At 37.1% G+C, this 20493-nt stretch overlaps 1 protein-coding gene across 3 annotated transcripts in view; it reads left to right on the plus strand.

The window, feature by feature from the left end:
- Nucleotides 1-20493, plus strand: part of CSMD3 (CUB and Sushi multiple domains 3) — a 1306760-nt gene that overhangs the window by 276337 nt on the left and 1009930 nt on the right. For all 3 annotated transcript variants that reach the window (XM_075550585.1, XM_075550586.1, XM_075550587.1), the window contains exon 4: nucleotides 17411-17605. In XM_075550585.1, coding sequence (XP_075406700.1) covers nucleotides 17411-17605 — 195 coding nt within the window. The remainder of the gene's footprint in view (nucleotides 1-17410; nucleotides 17606-20493) is intronic.

The raw sequence follows: 20493 nt of genomic DNA on the forward strand, positions 1-20493 counted from the left end.
TAAATGTGCCTTTTCCAAATAACCGTCCATTCCACCTTCCCCAAGATGAAGTTTTAAACAAAATTCAAGAGTCAGTCAAAGTATGTTTCCACAGTTTTTCAAGTAAAATTAGTGCCCTTTACTCTCTTTTTCTTGTGTCTCATATGGCTATTTGTATATAACCTCATTGTCACTAATATTATTTGCAAATTTTTAATAAGGTTTCATACTAGAGAGTATCTGTAGAGTAGAGAGCATTTCTAGACAGAGAATGGTCCATGCCAAGAACATGGAAATCCAGTCACTGAGAAGTGAATGGATGAGAATGTATTAATATTTTGCTTAAGCAGACAAAAAGAACCATTTAGTCATTAAAGGGTAATATTGTCTCTCAAAAGAGGAAAAAGATAAAGAGAAACCATCATCCAAGTGAAAAGAGAAAACTCAAATCCTCAAAAGTGGATCAGTAGGTTAGCATCACGTGAAACAGGAAGGTTCAACTCATAAAGATTTTTCTTGCTTAGATTCATCATCATTAATCAGCCGTCAAGAGATCAAAGTACTCTTCCTTGGCTGACTCTGGTGTACAACACCTCTTTAAAGTGTTGAGAAGCAAGGGCATTACTTTGAAGACCAAATTATGCCTGGCCCAAGGCACGCTTCCTTGACTTCAGCCTCTGTGGGCCAGGAAACCGGCCAGCCTGTTACTGAATCAACTATCCCATAGTAAGACCAGATGAGAAGACATCCCTCCATCTTGGCTCTGCTTCTCTCTGAGTCTCTGTGCCCCAGAGTCTGGGGCATCTCCTCTTGCGGACAGACCCATGTCACTTCTAATAAGAGGTTTTGGACACCATCTGTCCAACAGTCCTAGGATTTTTCTGTGACACAGATGTGTATTATACTCCTTATATGGTGAAAAGACTTTGCTGTGTGGGTTTTTAATTTTTGTTTTGTCTTTTACCCACCCCCACCACTGCCCGTAGCCCCAAGGCTATTTTAAGTCACACTCTGTAGTATAGTAGTCTCAAACATGTCCCCAAGGAAACACAGAGTGTGAATTGGTCCACCTCCTACTAAGGATAGGATTTAGCCGCACCTTCTCCTCTAACAGAGAATTCCTTACAACATAGGATTGTAGCCACAGGCAGAGAGTCCAGAGTTATAATAAAGAGAATAAGAAATTATAGCTAGTGGGGCAATATTAATTAACTATATCGAAAGCATTAGAACCATTGCCTGCCACAGTGAGTTTTATGTAGAAACATTTAAGAGAAATTTCTAAAAAATATGTAGACAAATAGCTCAAAGAAGAAGGAAACAGCCATTCTTCAGGTGAATAATAGAATATATTTCACATGAAATGATAAAAGAACTGAAAACTCTCCCAAGTACTTATGTGAGGGTTATACTTCTTAAATAAATAAATAGATTCACAGGAGATAGAGAAGACAATATATTTTGTTCTATAGCAGAAATTTCCCTCCCATATCAGTATGGTAAGATGCATAATTTTCTATATGAGTGGAATCGGAAAGAAAAGAAATGAAGAGTTCAAGAACTGATCTTTGATAAATACAGATGCGTCATGACCTGCGTACCAAACGTAAATCAAGAGCTGAAAACCAGTATAAAACCCCTCTCTATATATTTAACATTTTTTAATCAGCTGAGCTTCTCTTCATAATTATGGGCAATTCAATTTATTGTGCAAAAGGGACTGTTTGTCTTTTATTTATGAGAAGTGCTTATATGGTCCCCAAAATTGTTGTGGCCAGATTTAACCAAGAAATGTACAGGAAACTGACACAAAGTCCCAGATGATGTTGTGGGTACTTTGGGGTCTATTGTGTCAGCTCCCATTCATCAGGGATGCTACCGTTGTCTTCCTCTTTTCTCTGACCCTCAAATTTATCAAGCGTGATACCCTTTCCAGAGACCTGTCTCTCCTGCTAACACATCCAAATCAGCGCAGTGAAGTCTTGCCATCGTCAGTGCTGAAGAGCATCCTGACTTTACTTTCTCCAAGATACATGTGTTCTTTTGGCAGTCCATGGGCATTCAACTTCTTCTCCAACATCACATTTCCAATGCATCCATTCTTCTCTGGTCTTCCATACACACTGTTCACCTTTCCCATGCACATCCTGTTGCTGTTAGGTACCCTCAGACCATTGTTAAGAGCATCCTTATGTACCCTTAAAGGAAGCCCTGCCTGGTCCTGCGTTCTCATCACAATGGATGCTCTATTTGAGTCCAATGTTGCAACCATTGCTTCAGTCCATCTTGTTGCTAGTCTGCCTCATTGCTGCCGACCCAGTGGATATGGCCAATAAAATCAAATTGTTTAGTTGGGGTGCACATTATTCCTACCAATGGCCTCTTTACTTTGAAATCTACTTATATTAAATAAATTAATATGGAACCATTTCTTGTTTATATGAAATTAAAATTCAGACTGGTATCCTGGTATGTTACCTGAAGATCCTACTCAAAAGATAAAATGTTAATGGACATAGAAATGCTTACATTTTTATGATCACACAAAGGTGATTTGGAGACCCTTTCCTCCAAAGCTCTTATGATTGTGAAGGCTATGACTCCTGAGGTTACACCCTAATAAATGGTAACTTATGCCATTCAATCACTCTAGATGTAGTCCAACACTGAATTAACTTTATGTGCAGAATGTCCATGGGAATCATGAAGTGGTGTCACTGGGTGTCACTGGGAAGCCCTAAGAAGGGGGTGCAGTCCTTGATAAAAACTGAGATAGGGCTTAATATCCCATTAATAATCAGGAAGAGGACAAAACATATGCAGGCAGGTACCATATCTTTTGCTTTTAACCTGATCAGTATTATCATTGAGAAAATATACAGATTTTCAGCAAAAAGTCAGAAGGAAAAATAAGTTCTAATTCAGAGAGTCAGAATTTAGGATGATGTTAGTCTTCCAAGCATTGACACTGGCACAGAATCTGACCTTCTAAATCCTAAGGTCAAACACCTCTATGCTAGAATTCCATAACCATTTGAATTGTGATGGAGTGTGAGAGTAGAGTGAAGACATTTTTTACATTAATGATAATCCCTTAAGTATCAATTCTCATGTAGTTACTAGCATGTACATGTAAAAAAGAAAGACAATGATGTGGAATTCAGAAAAGTGGTATCTTCTGCTTGAAGCTCAGATATGGCTTCCCCCTCCCCCATTCATATCTACAGTAAGACACTGGCAATAACTTTGAAATATTATACCAGTGGACATCATTTTATCTCCTCTTCTTCTACCAGTTTTCTCTTTAATTCACCCCATTTTCAATTTAACATGTGCCATAAAATGAACACTTCAGACCTTTTATATTCCTAGATAGTTGCAGTTCTTTCTCTCTCTTTTTCTTTCTGGAATGCCTTTCCAGCCACCGCATATCTGTATTGTTATTGCCCATGGCTCCTTAAGTTAGATCATTACTACAATTTCAGCATCTCAGTGAGACCCCCTCTACAAAACGTATCCCACATTTCTTCATCCTGCCTTATCATCTGTTGTGAAGAGGCCTTCAGAAGCATCATGAGAAAGGAGAACATTTTGAATTGTTGCACCCACCATACCTGGCCTGTGCATAAAAAGATAGTTGTTCTATAAAATGAGAACTGGAGACTAATATGTGAAATGACACATACGTGAAAGTTGAAAGAATAGGTATCATACAGCAAACATCATTTTCAAATACTTATGAATGGCAATATCAAAGGAGAAGCACTGTTTTTAAAAGCTAAAATGCTGAGTTAATTATGTATGCTAGTGCTCATGAATTCCTTATGCTTCAATGAAATATTCCCTAATACATAATGTTCCAGAAAACAAGAACATTATTGAAAAAAGCTGAAGAATATAATTCTTGTATGAGTTCATGTGATTTGCTTTATTTTTCATAGCAAAAAGTTAAGCAAAATAGAGTTTTGAGACTGAGATGGCTTTTTTACCCCTGTCTGACATCTATTACCAGATTCCATTTCCGTAATGGTTTCATTATGCACACCTCAGTTATTGTCATTCAGAAATTGTTTGGAGATATGTGCCATTATAGAGTTTGCATGCATAAATAATCATATTATTAATAATCAATGGCAATTAGCACACAATGCATTTCCTCTCAAATTTAATTATATGCTTGATTAAAAGTGTTTGGGGTACTTAATTAAAATAAGAAGGTCCGATGATACTTAATTCTCACTAATATTCATTTTACAATCCTAATAACTCAGGTCCTCACTCAATCCATGCATAACTCCCGATTAATTCTAATCAGAGGTATGCATGCTCACTGAATAAGGCCTGAAATGCAATTGGGTAGGTCACATCAGGGGAAATTTTCTGCAGTCTGTCAGTATGGAAGGAGGGTGCTTGAACAGCAAGATAATTGTCGTAATTGGTTTCAATTAGTTTTTCACAGTTCTGGTGAAGCAATTTCTATTACACTATATTATGAGCTAGAACCAGTAACAACGCTAGTTAGCATTCTTAGTTGGTGTCATTGCTTGAAAAGGAAAAATAAATTCTAAATGTTAATATCTCAGTTATGATAAATTAGCTGAATGACATTGTAAATGTATGGTTAGGAAACTTTTGCATTGTTAAATATGATGTGGATTGAATGGAGTAAAACAAGACATACTTAGTGAAATCCTGATTACATATATCTTGGAATATGTATATTATATACATATAATATATGGAATATAATATATACAATATATATTATATATAATATATATATATATTCTAAGGAGAGTGCCTCCTTGCACAAATACTCATATTTCTAGTATGAAATAAGTGATCGTGAAGTGAATGTTTTAATGTGGTGAGATCAAGCAACTTAGTTCAAATCCTATTTGAAGCTTATTAAGTTGCTTCTATAACCTTGAAAAAGTTTTGGTATTACACGTGACACCCAGAAGTAATTGAAACATCCACGATTTCATTGCCACATGCTACTTAATGGCTGCAGTAAGATTCAAGGCCAGGTTTATCTGACTTTATTTCCAGAGATATTTTAATTATATTTTCTGCCTCAAACTATTGCAAAATTATAAATCAATTGGAATAAACCTCATGGTTTGGTCTAGATTTTCCATACACTTTTAAAGTCTTCCTTTTACGAAGGAAAAGTTGAGCACATCCTTGGTGCCTTACCCAATCATTTTATTTCAGTAATTTAGGAAACAAGATGCCGGGTTTCATCTCAGTTCTTAAACTTCCCTCACATGGGCAGTGTCTTACATTTTCTTTGTTAAGGCACTCAGCATTTTGTCATTGTGGAGGTTGAATTCCTAAGGAAATTTGAAATAATGTCAACCTCTCACAAGATCCTGGCTAATACTTCTTCCAATGAAGATAATTCCTTAACTCATTAAAGATCAGTGGGAACCTAGTATGTCTGAATGGGAGTGTTTGCGGTTTAGACATTGGTTGGGGTTTAAACATTTCTTTTAGATTCAAACAAAATATCTGCCTTGATAATAGTCAGACATCACTAAGGCACAGAGTAGTTACACAAGCCTACGGCCTGCGGGGTCCCCATGAGCTGACACTGCCTCCATGGCAGTGCCTTTGCTTGTTTTCGTGGTTCTCACCAGACAGGTAATGAACGAGGGGAAGGCCCTCGACAAGATAGATTTGCACTGCTGCTGAATTCACCGGCCACGCCTGAGAACAATGATGAGGTTGACATTGGACCGTGCAGTATTGCACTCTGGGTTGGGTTTGAGGACATCTAACAACAACATGGCCTCTGATGACCCTTCAGATCTGGAGATGAATTCACCCATATGATGTGCTCTCCTCTACCTCTCTGGGTTCTAATTTCCATTCCAATGACTATTCAGAACTCACAGAGAAAGCTCATGATAAAATAGTTTGTCATGGAAGTGAGAAAGTTATACCACCACTGAAAAGTGCTCAGAAGCTTTCCCAGGACATGCTACACAGTGCTCTCCGCTCTGCTAATAAATGCCCAAAGGGACCCACCGCTCTACTGGCAGCCCCAACCTGAAGGCATTCAGTCCAAGCTCCATGGGTCAGCAACCCCTGCTCCCCAAATTCAGTGCAAGGGACACCCCATTCTTGTCTCATCCCAAGTACCCTCAGCTCCACTTCAGTGGGTCAGCAAGTAGAAATTTCCAAGTAAGTGCCCAGGGGCACCCTACTCAGTAAGCCAACCTGCAGCACAAAAGTACTCTACTCGTTCCATGGATTGGGAAATCCTCCCATCTGTTCCATACTCTGGCTCTGGCGGTGCTGCCCTTCCTTTGATGTCACAGCTGTCTTCTGGATCCAGGAGTTTCCCAGAATGGAGCTATCAGGCCCAGAGGACAGGCTGCACCCCTGGCTCCTGCTGGCCATGAGATCTCTCTCCTGAGCCTCAAAGTGCTTGCTTTATATAGAGCAGGACAGCATTCCAGGGAATCCTGCTCACAGGTACTTACTGGCGAATCCTGAGTCTCATCTCCCAACCAAAGCAGGAAAAGGCCCTTTTGGAGGGAGTTTGCGGCTCTGGCTCTAAGAACCACATTAAATCATGCACTGCCCCCACGTACCCCTGGACTTCATATTCCAGCCACAGTCTAGGCAAGTATATTCAGGGAGTGATGCACACCTTAGAATAGTCACCATTTGAAATCAAAAGTACAGCATTTACCCCAGTACAGAGTTCAAGAGGGTTATGTAAGGAGGGATAAAAATAGTAAAAATAGAGCAGGAATGGGATAAGTGATGGAATATTCAAAAGAATCTAGTGAATGACATGAAATCAAATTTATATGCATTGCTGAAGGTAAAATTGAGGATCTGCTCTGTAAACCTTCACATAATTCATGATAAAAAAAGTTTAAAAGGCCCAATGTCCATCTGCTGCCTTAATACTTAACTTATAAATATATGCATAGATCTATTTCCCCACCATTATATATATATATATATATATATATATATATATATATTTATTTATCCATTATGTATATCCTACATATATATATATACATATGTACACACTTGTATTTAGACCTCTATAAGTGTTCTTTGCCACTTAGTTCATTCCTCTATTTCCTTTTACTTTCCTGTTGTCCCACTTTCATGTTCAGCCTTCATTGGATTTCAGTAAATCCTATGGGTTACATTGCCCTTGATCAAGCACCACCGGGTATCCTACACCCTCCTGGCCATCGAGTTTAGTTCACTTGTTGTTCCCTTGTTCCTGGGTTTTCCGTCACCCCTTTTTTCCCCCACCTCCCCATCTCCCGTGTCCTCTTGGAACCATTATTCCTGTTGTTTTCTCCTCTGGATTATTTATCCTGCCTATTTTATCTAGACAGACATGCAGAGACAATGATAAGCATAAAAACAGGACAAAGATAAACAAAACATAAAAGAAAGAAAACAACAACAAAAAGAAAAGCCTATAAATAGTTCCAGGTCTGTTTATTGAACTTTATGAGTGTTTTCTGGTCAAGATTGATGGGGTGCCACAGCCTGGCCCCAAAGTCTATTTTTGGTATACCTCAGGGACTTCATTGCTTTGCTCCCCTTGCTGCTCTGTTGCACGACCTTAGTGTTTTCCTCAGTATGGTGGGGTCCGATTGGGCGCAATTCCCACACTGTGTCTCCAGTGTTGTCTCCTGTTTTGCTTTGGGTCCATGAGAGATATCGAGTCTCCTGTTGGAGCTGGTTATTGGGCATTCTCTGTGCATGGACTGCTCGCAGCAGGAATATCGCCATTGGGGCTGGATGGACCAGGATGATTTGCATCATGAATAGGGATCTGGATAGGCAGAATGGAGATATGAGATATTTCAAAACGGTATAGAAATCCATGAAGTGGTTGAGGTCAGTGATTATTCAACTGAGATACAGCTTACGAATGAGGAGTCCCGACGGACTCAGGGCTTATGATTTTGGCTGATGTCTGCAAGGTCAGGGATCAACTACTCCTTTGCAGAAAACTGACGCTTTCTCTGCCCAAAAAATCTTACAGCCTCGGAACCCCACAGGAGTTGTGTACTTTTTCCCATAAGGTATGAACTGATTCAGTGACAGTGAGGTTTTTGTGGATGGCATGTACATAGGCCAATTTAGATTTTGGCAAAGTACAGACAGAGTGTGGGGGTGGTGTGCCTTGTTCATCAGATAAACAGTTGGGATTTCTTCTCTAGGTAAAGTTGGTAGGATTGTGCTTCGTATTCTGAGGGGATTCACCTATAAACTCTAAAATAGATTATAGGAGGGGAAATCTAAATATTAGCTAGCATGATAGGATAAAGTCTATAACCCTTCATTTCATCTTATTCAATTAAAAAACAGGACCATAAACTAAGGCATATCCCTAAGACTCCCGTGTAGTGGATATTCACTAAGCTTTCACAATGAGAGGTGCCTCAGTTTGGGGTGGAAGCATGGAGTATTTCCTTGCACATTCTGTCGATTTCACTCCTAATATTGTGATTTCACAGCAGCGGTTTCCAGTATTTGTAAGACACCATTCATAGTAATTGCCTTTTTCTCTTTTTTTATTTCTAAGTTATAGTTCCAGGTCACTCTTGCCCAATATCATTTACATCCCCCAAACAAACCAATAAGAGAAAAAAAAAAAAAAAGGAAAAACAACGCTAATTCTGAATCATAGCGACCCTACGGAGCAGAGCAGAACTGCCTCTGTGGGCTCCGGAGACTGCAAGTCTCTCTGGGAGAGAACGTGGCTTCTCTCTCCTTGGTGGCGACTCCAAGTACACTTATGTCCTCTAGTGAACGCCGAGTAGTGGTCCCCTTAACATAATGGGATGATTCTGTATCATTTAAGAAGCACAGTTTATAATTTGTTCCTAGAGACTATATTGATTTATTTGTACATTTAAAAAATTGCTTTTATTTCTGGAACTGAATAAATATCAATGCTGGAAATGGGGTGTTAAAACTACCTTTGATTTGTCAGACTGTCACAAAGAAGCAAATAAACTATCTTCTTTTATAAATTTAATTGTGGGGAACATGGCAGGAGCACTGTAGCACTTTCTCTGATCCAGTTAATGTAAAGCCCCTCTCAATGAGAGCCCTCGCATGCTTCTTTACGTTTCATGTGTATGATATTCCACTTATAATGACCTGTTTTGCTTGCTGTCCTGTTTGGTATAGTCCTTTTTCTGGCCTACCTAACTTATTTGATACAGTACTTATTCTTCCTTTTGAACAAATATATAATAAACAATAAGTATGCTTTTATATTTTCAATTCATGAAATCAGCTTTAATATTTAACTGCCAAAAGGTCACGCTATATATGTTTTAGTTTTCAAATTGACTTGTAAGTTTCTCAATAACAGAAACAAGTGTACCAAATGACTTTGGCCCTAATGTCTCAGACTTTAGTGATTTCTTGATAAAGGACTAATTGTTGAAATAAGTTTTCATCTCCCATGGCTCATATAGGATGAAAAATAACCTAGTAAATTATCCACAATTAGTTTAGCATATATTTTAAAGACTTAAATTACTTTTTATCTATAAGTCTTAATATAGATATTTGTCCCAATTCTGTCATAAGGAGAGGATGATCCACTCATTTTTTCTATTAATCAAACTATTAAATGCTACCTCCATACCACATGCAACATAATTCCATTTTTAGAAACTATAAAGTAAGGAAAACTGTCAGTAGACCTCCTTTCTATATTTTCAGTTATTTTTCATTGATACTAATCTGACAGCTTTGCAGCAGATAGGTGCAAATGATCACAATAAAGATTATATTTTTGAAATCCCATGAATTTTCTACTAGCTATCTTATACATTGATAGCTTACCAAAAGAAAAGGGAAAAAAAGGTTATTTTTATCGCAAAAATTACTTTGCAAAAGTGAGCACAGCCATTTAAACTTTGGATCAAATTCATTGCTTTTGACAGATCAAAATTATATACCTAATAATTGCCCCTTGTTGTTCACTATTAAGCTATATATTCGGTATTGGGGATACTTCTTCACTCTATTCAGCTGATATGCTCAGTTTGACTCTAAAATACTTGGGCCTTTCAAGATTGCATGTTGCCAGTGTGGTCAATTGTTCATCATTACCCAAGTCTGATTCTTGATAAGACCACAGCTCTGTTCTGTTTCTCAGGTTCCACACTATTATTTTATGTTGAAATGTTAACATTTACAAAACTCTAAGTGGTAGTCATATATTTCTCTTTTTCTATAAAATGGATAAAGAACTGTAATTAGCAAGCCTCTGACTTCTCAGTAATAGAATACAGATATTGTACATTGATCCACAGAGATGAATCCAAGCTCCTGTTCATGAGTTACTCATGAGCGTAGTGAGGAAGCAAAGGCTCCAAGATAAAAACGTCATTCAGTAATGCACACTGAAAGACAGTTCCATGGAGACATGATGGGTGCAATAAGTTCTTCAAGATAGACATAAAACAGTTTACGCAAACCAAAATACCAGGGGAATTCCCTGACTATATCATTTATACCCCATATGAATGAAGCACAGCTCAGCCTCTGTAAAGACAAACAGTCTGTGCCACCAAGAAGGCTGGGGGGAAAGTGTGTTTGTAAAATGCCTTGAAATCTCTGGATGAATAATATTAGGTGCAAAACATTTTGGCACAATTTAGTGTTGTGCTCTCCTAAATTATTGTTAATCATCTGGGAAATAAAGCCCTGAGATTAATTTTCTGTAAGAAGTACAAACAACTTGATTTTACTTCCCTTAGTACATATCATTTTACAATGTTTTAAAGCATTGTTAATTGATCTCAGCAGGATCGTGCTTCATCTCTTTGCCTGAGTAATTACACAATTCTGTAGTCCTGGTTTCCACTATCCTTTCATCTAATTTTTTGTTTGAATTTTCAAGGTCATACTTTTTTCCAGATAATGTGCCAACAGTTTGCCTTTCAGAACTGTCCATGAACTTTCAGCAAATTGGAAAATAATTTTCAAAGAAACAAGGTAGCTTTAGCAGGTTTATTTGCATAAATTTTGCTGTTTTGTCAATTATTTGGTGCAGTTTTTTTATTTTACTTATTTATTTTCCCAAATGATTATATTTTTAAATAATTTATTAGGGGCTCATACAACTCTTATCACAGTCCATACATATACATACATCAATTGTATAAAGCACATCTGTGCATTCCTTGTCCTAATCATTTTTTTCTCCTCTTTTCTTTTTTTACATTTTATTAGGGACTCATAGAACTCTTATCACAATCCATACATATACATACATCAATTGTATAAAGCACATCCATACATTCCCTGCCCCAATCATTCTCAAAGCATTTGCTCTCCACTTAAGCCCTTTGCATCAGGTCCTCTTTTTTATTTGGTGCAGTTTTATTGAATTTCTCCAAGGTTGAAAACTATCTCTGTTCTCCTATATATAGATCCTCTTTCAGAAAATCAATTGCATTTTAATTTATTCTCTCTTGCACATCCTTTGATTTTTTTAAACTTGTCTTGATTTTCTTACACTGCACAATATTAAAGCTATCTTTTTATATCTAGCATCTGGCATCATGCTTGATATATGGTATCAGTCAAAATGAAGGCATAGATGGATTAATGCCAACTACATGAGATCTTTATGCATTTTACATACAAATCAATTTTGACAGTACATATAGAATTTCCTTTATGACTCAGAGAGGCAAATTATACTGTAACTTTGACAAAATTATTATTTTCTGTCAATTATTTAGACCACCAGGAATTATTTAACCTAGCTTATTAGCATTTAATCAACATTTGATATATATGGTAAAACTCTTTGATCTAGTAGATTAAACATAACTATATCATGTTTTGATATCTGACTTTTAAAATCGACTCAGCTCACTGCCACTGACTACATACCACCTCAGGGTGACCTACTTAAGCCAGATTTCATCTGTCCCTGTGGAGTTTCTGAGAGGGTAGCTCTTTATGGGAGAAGAACCTGACAACTTTCTCCTTCAGAGTGGCTGGTGGCTTTGAACTGCTGCCTTTGTGGGTAGCAGCCCATCATGTAGCCATTACTCCATGATAGCAGCTGTCAAAACGGATTAGGATGATAATAAAGGTTCAACTTATTGAGCTAATAATAACTTATACATGCTTTGAGAGTTTGCTCGGCATATAAGTAGCATATATGTTGTTTTATGTTATCTAATTGGTGATACTAGTAATTTGGCATTCAGGTATCCAAATGTCTATACATAACTTATTTTATTTTATTTACTCTAATATTTGAAAATTAATTATTTTGACTGTCCTCTTTAACGCAAATATTCATATGAAATATTATCTTTGTATTACTGATTAGACTTACAAAAATTTTGAGTAGCACACATATGCGTGTTTATGAAAATCTCCATTGGTATACATTTTAAGTACAATTGAATTATTTAATCTCAATTATTTCCTTATAGAAACCTCACAGGATTTAATAGATGATAGATTTTGTTTCCTCCCATATTCCAGTGTCTATTAAAGAAGTCACTACAACCTATCTTTTGTCACCGCTTTTCATCAGTTTTTGAGCAGATATTTTTCCCTTCTACAGTTCTGCTCTATCACATCTATAACACCTGTTTTCATCCTTCTATCATAACTGAATAATTACTGTTGTTCTTCAATTCGTAAGTCTTCAACCTTCAATATAGGAGGTGTCTTCTAAAAACAAAACAAAACAAAACCCTGTCTTTTAATTGCATTTTATGCTGGATATTGTGAAGCCCCCTCATAACTCTTAGCCATCATTTTACTTTTAAAAAATCTAATTTAACCCTGGGTCACACATTAGATCTCAATTTAAGGTTTATTTTATTGGTAAGTTCTTTCCAGATCTATTCTTAACTAAGACTTATTAAGTTTCCTTGATGATATGTTTTCATTACTGCCTGGGCCCTTCTTTTATTGCTTGTTGTATTATAGTTAAATTCTAAAATAATTTATTAATGCATTGTCTTTGGTGAGAACCAAGAAATAGACCCCACAAGGACAGGTCTATGTCTGTCTATTGCAAGATGACATCCCAAGATAAAGGTCCACTCTTGATGCTCAATTACTGTAGAATAACTATCAGCAGTCCTTATTGCTAATCAGGAATAAGCAGCAACATGGAATTGTTCATTTAGTCAACGTTTTCAAGTTAGAGAGATTTACGTTTTATTACTTGGGTGGCTTTGAGCAAGCCATTTACTCTACTTGAGCCCCAGTTTTACTTTCTGTGTAATTGAGAAATTTATATGAGAGACATTCACTGCTGTCCTGTCTATTCTGACATATAGCAATCCTTTAGGACCCAGTAGAATTTTCCCTTGGGTTTCTGATGCTCTCAATCTTTAAAGGAGCAGACAGTCTCCTATTTCTCTTATGGAGAAGCTGATGGATTTGAACTGCTACCTTTTAGTTAGCAGCCGAATGTGAAAAACAGTATGCTGCAGGGTCTTGTCTGTTCTTGTCTTGCTTTCTTTCCCATGACCTTGTCTAACAGGACAACCCTTGCTACCCTCAAGGAATGAACTGGTAAATTTTTGTGATCGAAATAAATATAACAAAAATTCTTCATCCCAAATTTTCCTGGCATTTTCTTCCACCAATGATATTGTCAGCTCTTGATTTTTTTTAATTTCTTATAAGAAGCCCCTGTTATTGCTCTCTGTCCTTAGAAAGAGTTGATCAGTATTGCCCCTTGGAAATCCAAAACCAAAGGAAAACAAAACAGAAAGACAGTTGCCAATACCTTCTGAACTTATCTGCCCCGGATAGCCTAGAAAGACACTTTTGATTAGATTTTTTTTAAAGACACCTAAAGAAAGCTCGACTGGATGCCGGTGAGGACTGCAGGAGAGTGAATTTGGTTTTTACGTTTGGGAAGGAGACAGAATAATCCTCTTTCTTCACAGCCATCCGCTGATGACAGGAACAGGTTTAAACACGTTTTGTTTGGAATATGCTTGTGCGTGTATGAACTGGAGGCGTCTTGGTAACGAGGGAAGAAACATGAGTTGGCTGCTCCTTTAAAGATTACATCCTCAGAAACTCTCAGGAGACATTTTATTCTACTTAATAAGGTCCTGGGAGCCAAACTTGCCTCCATGCAGTGAGCAATATGCAGCAAGTTTGTTTGTTTTAATAGTCAGATCTGAACAAGAACCTTTGAAATAATAGATATTGTTTTACTAACCTTCATACACCTTGTTTTGTGCTTTATGAGGTAGGAAGGAATTGGGAAAATTCATACCAAAGTACCTACACAGAGTATGGCACAGAAGTGATATGAAAGTCAATAATTAAGATGCTAGACTAATCAATTTTTGAACTCTTAAAGAGCAGAGGGAGTACGGTTGCCTTAGTTGATGCACATAACCAGTTTTTGACCAATAATTTAGTTTGCATGACTTACCAAGTAATTTCTCCTCATGTTGTCTTTTGACTAACACAAGAAATTATCACTAAATTCTACATTCTGCCATACAATTAGATTTAAAAATATATACTTTGAATAGTTACATACTAATAATGCTTTAAATTTAGAGTAATGTTAGTTGACCAAAAGCTTTCTGCTAATTATTTACTAATAATCACAAGGTCTGTGAGAAGAGCAAATATAAAATATAAATTTTTCAAGGATAAAACAAATCCATTTAATTTGACTCAATTTTTTTGTTGTGGAAAGAGAAGTGAAGTTCATATTTAGATCTCTTTTAAATTTTGAATGAATGCCTTCAGACTAATTTTTCAGTGATCTTTGCAATTCTATTAACTGTCTTTTCCGGCAGTCATGATCTCATAGCATCAATTCCAAGAATAGATTTTAAATATTATATATGGAACTCATGCTACTTACAAACAACTTGATCAATACTTAAGTCAGCACCAAAGTTTTAAAAATATGAAATATTATTATCTAGCACCCTGTGCACAGTTTTCTTTACACTATGAAATATTGAGTGAGAATATGTAAGTTTCTATCATTATATTTGTTAATATACTAAAAGTTTAATCAATGTATTAATGTCACTCACTAGTAAGAAAAGATAAATAAAGACTATTTAGCACATCTGCTTTTAAACCTTTTTATTTGCTTCAAACACGCGTTGAGATAGCAAGCACAGTTTGACCACTTTCTGTGTACATTGAATGAATTCTATGAAAATTCATTCACTTGCTTAAATATCTATTTTTCTTAGATGTATTGTTTAAGTATTAAGTCAAGAAACTAATTTCAAGTTTGTTTATATTATATTTTAATATAGTATTTGATGAATTATTGTATATATATTTATTAAGTTCTCATGGTCTCTTGGAATTTTAATTCTATTGCTGCTTAAAACAGTAAATATGCCTTAGTCAAAAAGTTCATTTGATTTTAAGGTTCAAATTGACAACACTTTTTATTCACTTTTCAAAAAATCTGCACTGAAGTGCGATTGTTCCATCAGCATGTTCTTCTTTGGATGGGGAGGCATATAATTCTGCCAGTTAATAATGTATCCTTTTAAGACGGGCATAGACAGCTTCGAAGGAAGTCTCAAATGAAAGGGCTGGGAGAGGGCGAACACAGAGTCCATGAGCAATGGCTATACGATCAAGATCCATGCAGTGTGAATGTAAAACATGTTAATAACTGTCTTTATGGGCTAGTAAATCTACATAGGATGGCGGGTGGGTGCTCTTTTTTATGAAGGTGACAAACAAGGGCAAGTGGTGCCAGGAATTTCCTGAGAATCTTTGGAAATATCTTCCTTGAGTTTCATTTCACCCCAAGTTCTTATCTGTATGATGGTTTGGTATATTTCCTCCCCAAGACAGAGATTAGATTAACTAGCCTATGAAAATTCCACCCAGGGTTATTATTCCTTCACTGCCTCACTCTGTTTTCAATTTTTGCTTTAGATCTTTTGTTCTGTGAAATGTTTCTTTGTTCATTTAAATCAAAACTAAATCAGAATAAAACAATTATTTGGAGATTTCTGGTTCCTTATTTTTCAACCCCACTAACTCCTTCCTGTGAAATAATTTTGGGCATTATTTTTCTTCCACATACATCACTTTATGGTAATTGAAGTCGTGACCCTAATTATTTTTTAAGGGATTGAGGGAGGAGAAGTGGATTGATTTGAAGGCCACAAGTGGTTATTTCATTAAAAGAGTCTTCTTTGTTGCTGATAAATTAAGAGGATTGAATTCCAATTCATTTAGTTAAAACTTATTAAAACACACAGTCTATAAATTACTCATCTATTTACTTGCAATTTTAAAAAAATTAGGTATAACATAATAAACTACTGTTCATCTCAAAAGCATCTTTTGAAAAAGTACCCAAAATTCACAGGTGATTGACGTGCTTTCAATTGTAGTAGAAATAAGCGGTGCCAGATTCCTGGGGGAAGTAGTGCTGAAGGGACATAGGAGAACTCCTTACACATCCTCAGTTACCGCCACCTTAAACATTTTACTGATTTTAGTTTGAGGGATATTCATAAATGCCACCAAAGCTTAAAGAAATTCTCTGTTAGTATAGAAAACACTTATATTGAATAAATATGCATTAACATTCCTGGCTTTTCTTGTTTTGAGTCATCTAAAATAACTAAATATTATAAGCAAAAACTAAATATTTATTTCTACAATGTCACATGTTTTAGAACTATTCTGCTCTCAACAAATTTTCTGTTGGTTAAACTGGGTCCATAGTTTTAGCCATAGTGTGATTATGAAAACCAAGAACTGAATATTGTGTAATACTATGACCCGCTGTATAATACTATTTATTGGACTAAGAAGGCCCGGTTGCGCTGACTGAGGAAACACTGGGTTACTCAGTGACAACAGAAAAGCTGGATGTTCAAACCCACCAGCCCTTCACTGAGACAAAGTTGTGCCAGTCTGTTCCCATAAATGTTACAGAATTGTACATCCTAGCATGAAGGTGCTAAATATAAGGTCAGCACTTTGAATCCACCAGCAGCTCGGTGGGAGACACTTGAAACTTCTGCTCTGAAATGATGTAGAGTCGCAGAATCCCTTTCAGGAGGTTCTACCTGTACTGCAGAGTTTCTACGAGACAGAATTACTGGATGGCAGTACATTTTATTTGAGGGAATTAAATACTATACAATATTCTAAACTACCTTGCAGAAGAATAGACTGTGATGCACATTTAATAAAATGCAGTTTTCTTACTTTCGTTTATATGTCTCAAAATTGATTGTGCATTTTCTACTTTCATTTACATGTCAAAATTGATTACACATCTTCTACAGATAATTTTCTAAATATAAAATGTTAAAATATAGAAAATATATGTAATATAAAACATTAAAAGATGTTAAAAAATAACCTCTTCTTTCCCCCTCTCCGCTCCCCCGCTCTTCTTTAGAATTGCAGAGCAGCTCCTGTGGAAATCCAGGAGTTCCGCCCAAAGGCGTGCTATATGGCACGAGATTTGACGTGGGCGACAAGATTCGCTACAGCTGTGTGACTGGATATATCCTGGATGGCCACCCTCAACTCACCTGCATAGCCAATTCCATCAATACCGCCTCGTGGGATTTCCCTGTTCCCATCTGCAGAGGTAAAAAAGAAAGAAAAATGATTTTGTGCCAAATAGGTGTTTGAAACATGAGCATAATTTACAGTAAGAGTTGTATTCAGCCATTGTATACTTATGAAACACACTCAGTGCTTGTTCCTCCCATAGAACTGAAGCTTTCCAAGAAGACCGTGTAGGTCACGGTAGATGGAGAGACAGCTCTGGGGGCATCGGTGAAGATCGCTGTCATCTTTTTATTTTCTTGGTTTATTTTCCTACTAAACAAAAGATAAATGAATTATATCATATTTGGCATGTTCTTCTATCATTGCTCTCTGAAAGAGATGTAGGATTGCCCACTGACATGTAACTCATGCTGTTGTTTCCTCTGAAATTGCGGCTGTAAATTCCTACATTAGTTCCTGATACCTACTCACAGGACATTTCGTATTCAAGCTTAGACTCGCAGACCAGTCCTTCCAAATCTCTGCATCACCTTTATCTCATTTATCCATTAAGAGAAAAAAAATGAATCATCTTTCATGTTTTTCTGAGGATGGCGTGAGGTCACACACGTCAGCCACATATAAACTCTCTGCCATATTCTGACATTCTTCAGGCTTTTGCTCCTACTGGTGTCTTTGCTGCTGCCAGGAGGATTCCAGCAACTCGAGCCTCCATTCCTGCTACGGGTACTTCTTTGAGCAATTACAGTGTGCTCAGGCCCTATAAGGCTCTTTGTATTTAAAGTTCATCATCAAAATAGAAAATAGACCATCTTAGAGTGAAAAAGATTTGCCCATAGTTCCACATCTAATGAAGGACAGGAACTACAAAGAAGCGCACCCTTGGCTCTGCCTTTAAGTTGGCATTGGTTTGTGCCACCCTGGCTCAGGTAGCGGTAGATTATGCACCACCCCTCCCTTGGTAGTTTGCTGTAGTTTGGTGAGTTGTGTGTTGCTGTTATGGTGGAAACGATGCCCCTTGTATTTCAAACGCTATCAGGGTCACTCAGGGTGGACATGTTTCAGAAGAGCTTGGAGACTGAGACCAAGTCAGAAGAAAGATTGGGCACTCTACTGCTCCGCTCCCGAGCACACTGGTCGCGGAAAAGCTCATCAATGGCAGCTAAACCTGGTCTGAACCAATGCTGTAAAAGGGGCCCTCTGGTTTCCAGAGAGAGATGAGTCCCGTTGGTCAGTGACACCATGACTTACTTGGAGGAAAGCTTTGGGGCCTTCATTTGCCCAAAAAGGACACCGTAACCTGAGAGGAGTCCGTCTATCCAACAATCGCTGCTCTGTGGAATGGCAAAAGCATGAATTAACACAAATGTAGCCATGAGACAAAATGCAGGATGACTATCCTAGGCCTTAGTGAGCTGAAATGGACTGAAATCGGTCATTTTTTAATTGGACAGACGTGTGCTTCAATATGCCAAAAATGAGAAATTGAGTGAGGATGTCAAGAAGAGCGTTTTGAAGTCTATCCTGAAATGCAGTGTGTCAGTGAACAGATCATGTCCATGGATGCACAAGGAAACTCCACTCATACAGCCATTACCCAAATTTATGCACCGGCGCCTCTAATGCCAGAGGAGGAAATTGAAGGTCGTTACCAACTACAGTCTGAATTGGTCAAATATGCAGTTAATATACACTGATCACTCCTGGTGATCAGAATGGGTAAACAGGAAACAAAGAAAAATTGGAAAATATTGGTTTTGTTTATAGAAATGACTCTTCAGAATGTAGTCACTATCACAAGTCTCACTGTGGTACCCTGCACATAAATGACTGGAGAACAAACTAGTTGTGGGCTTGTGTAAAGGGCAACACAGATAAAGGAAGTCAAAGGTCATTCGAAAGACATGAACCAAAGTAATGAGCAAAATGATTGCCGGGAGAGACTGAAACTTGATCTTGAACAAAGAGGAGCTAAAGTAAACGGAAGAAATAATGACAGGACAGATTATTTTAAAGGGTTTCCCTGGAAGATTGTCACAGTAAAGTATCATAATAAAATGTACAGAGACATCGAGTTACAAACCAAAATTGAAGTTCACCTTAGGATCTCTCATTCTGAAAGAAATGAAGACAAATTCAAGGCACATGCTGCAATAATAATGGGTACTTCAACTAACCCCCTAGTGGTATAGTGGTTTATGCATGGCATAGGGGGCTGCTAACGACAGTCAGTAGTTCAAATCCGCCAGTAACTAGGAAGGAAAATTATGAGGCCTTTAAATTCTGTAAAAAAGAAAAGAGAAAAAAATGATTAGGGCAAAGACTGTACAGATGTGCTATATACAATTGATGTATGTATATGTATGAACTGTGAAAAGAATTGTATGAGCCCCAATAAATTGTTAAAAAAAAAAGAAGTCAAAAAAAAAAAAAAGAAAGCTTAGACTGTAAAGAAGCAGGTATTTGAAATAAAAAGAAGCATTTGCCGATAAAAAAAACTACAGTGTTAAAAATCCACAGGTAAACTTTACCTTGCCCCTAAGTGGTCATTATGAGTCCTAGTCAACCAGGTGGCAGTGAGAGAAAGTGAACCCTAATGGCATGGGCTGCTTAGCAAAGGGTCAGCAATTTGAACCCCAAAATACCATGTAGGTGAAAGATGGGGATTTCTGCTCCTGTTAAGATTTACTGTCTTGGAAACCCTGGGGAGGAATTCTACTCTGCCCTATAGTGTTGGCATTACATGGAAACAATGGTCATGGTTTTAGAGGCAAAGACATAAAAATAAAACATTGAATGACAGGAAGCATCAAAAGAAGGTGTGAAGAATGCACAGTCTGGTACAGACGAGAACTGCTTAACATTGAACCATGTCAGTGGGCAACACAAAATGAAGAGATGATGGTATTGAAAGCAGATGTCCAAATTTCCCTGTAGACATTATTGAACAAGCAAGCATCCACA

This window comes from Tenrec ecaudatus, chromosome 5 (genome assembly GCF_050624435.1).
Source record: "Tenrec ecaudatus isolate mTenEca1 chromosome 5, mTenEca1.hap1, whole genome shotgun sequence".
NCBI lineage: Eukaryota > Metazoa > Chordata > Mammalia > Afrosoricida > Tenrecidae > Tenrec > Tenrec ecaudatus.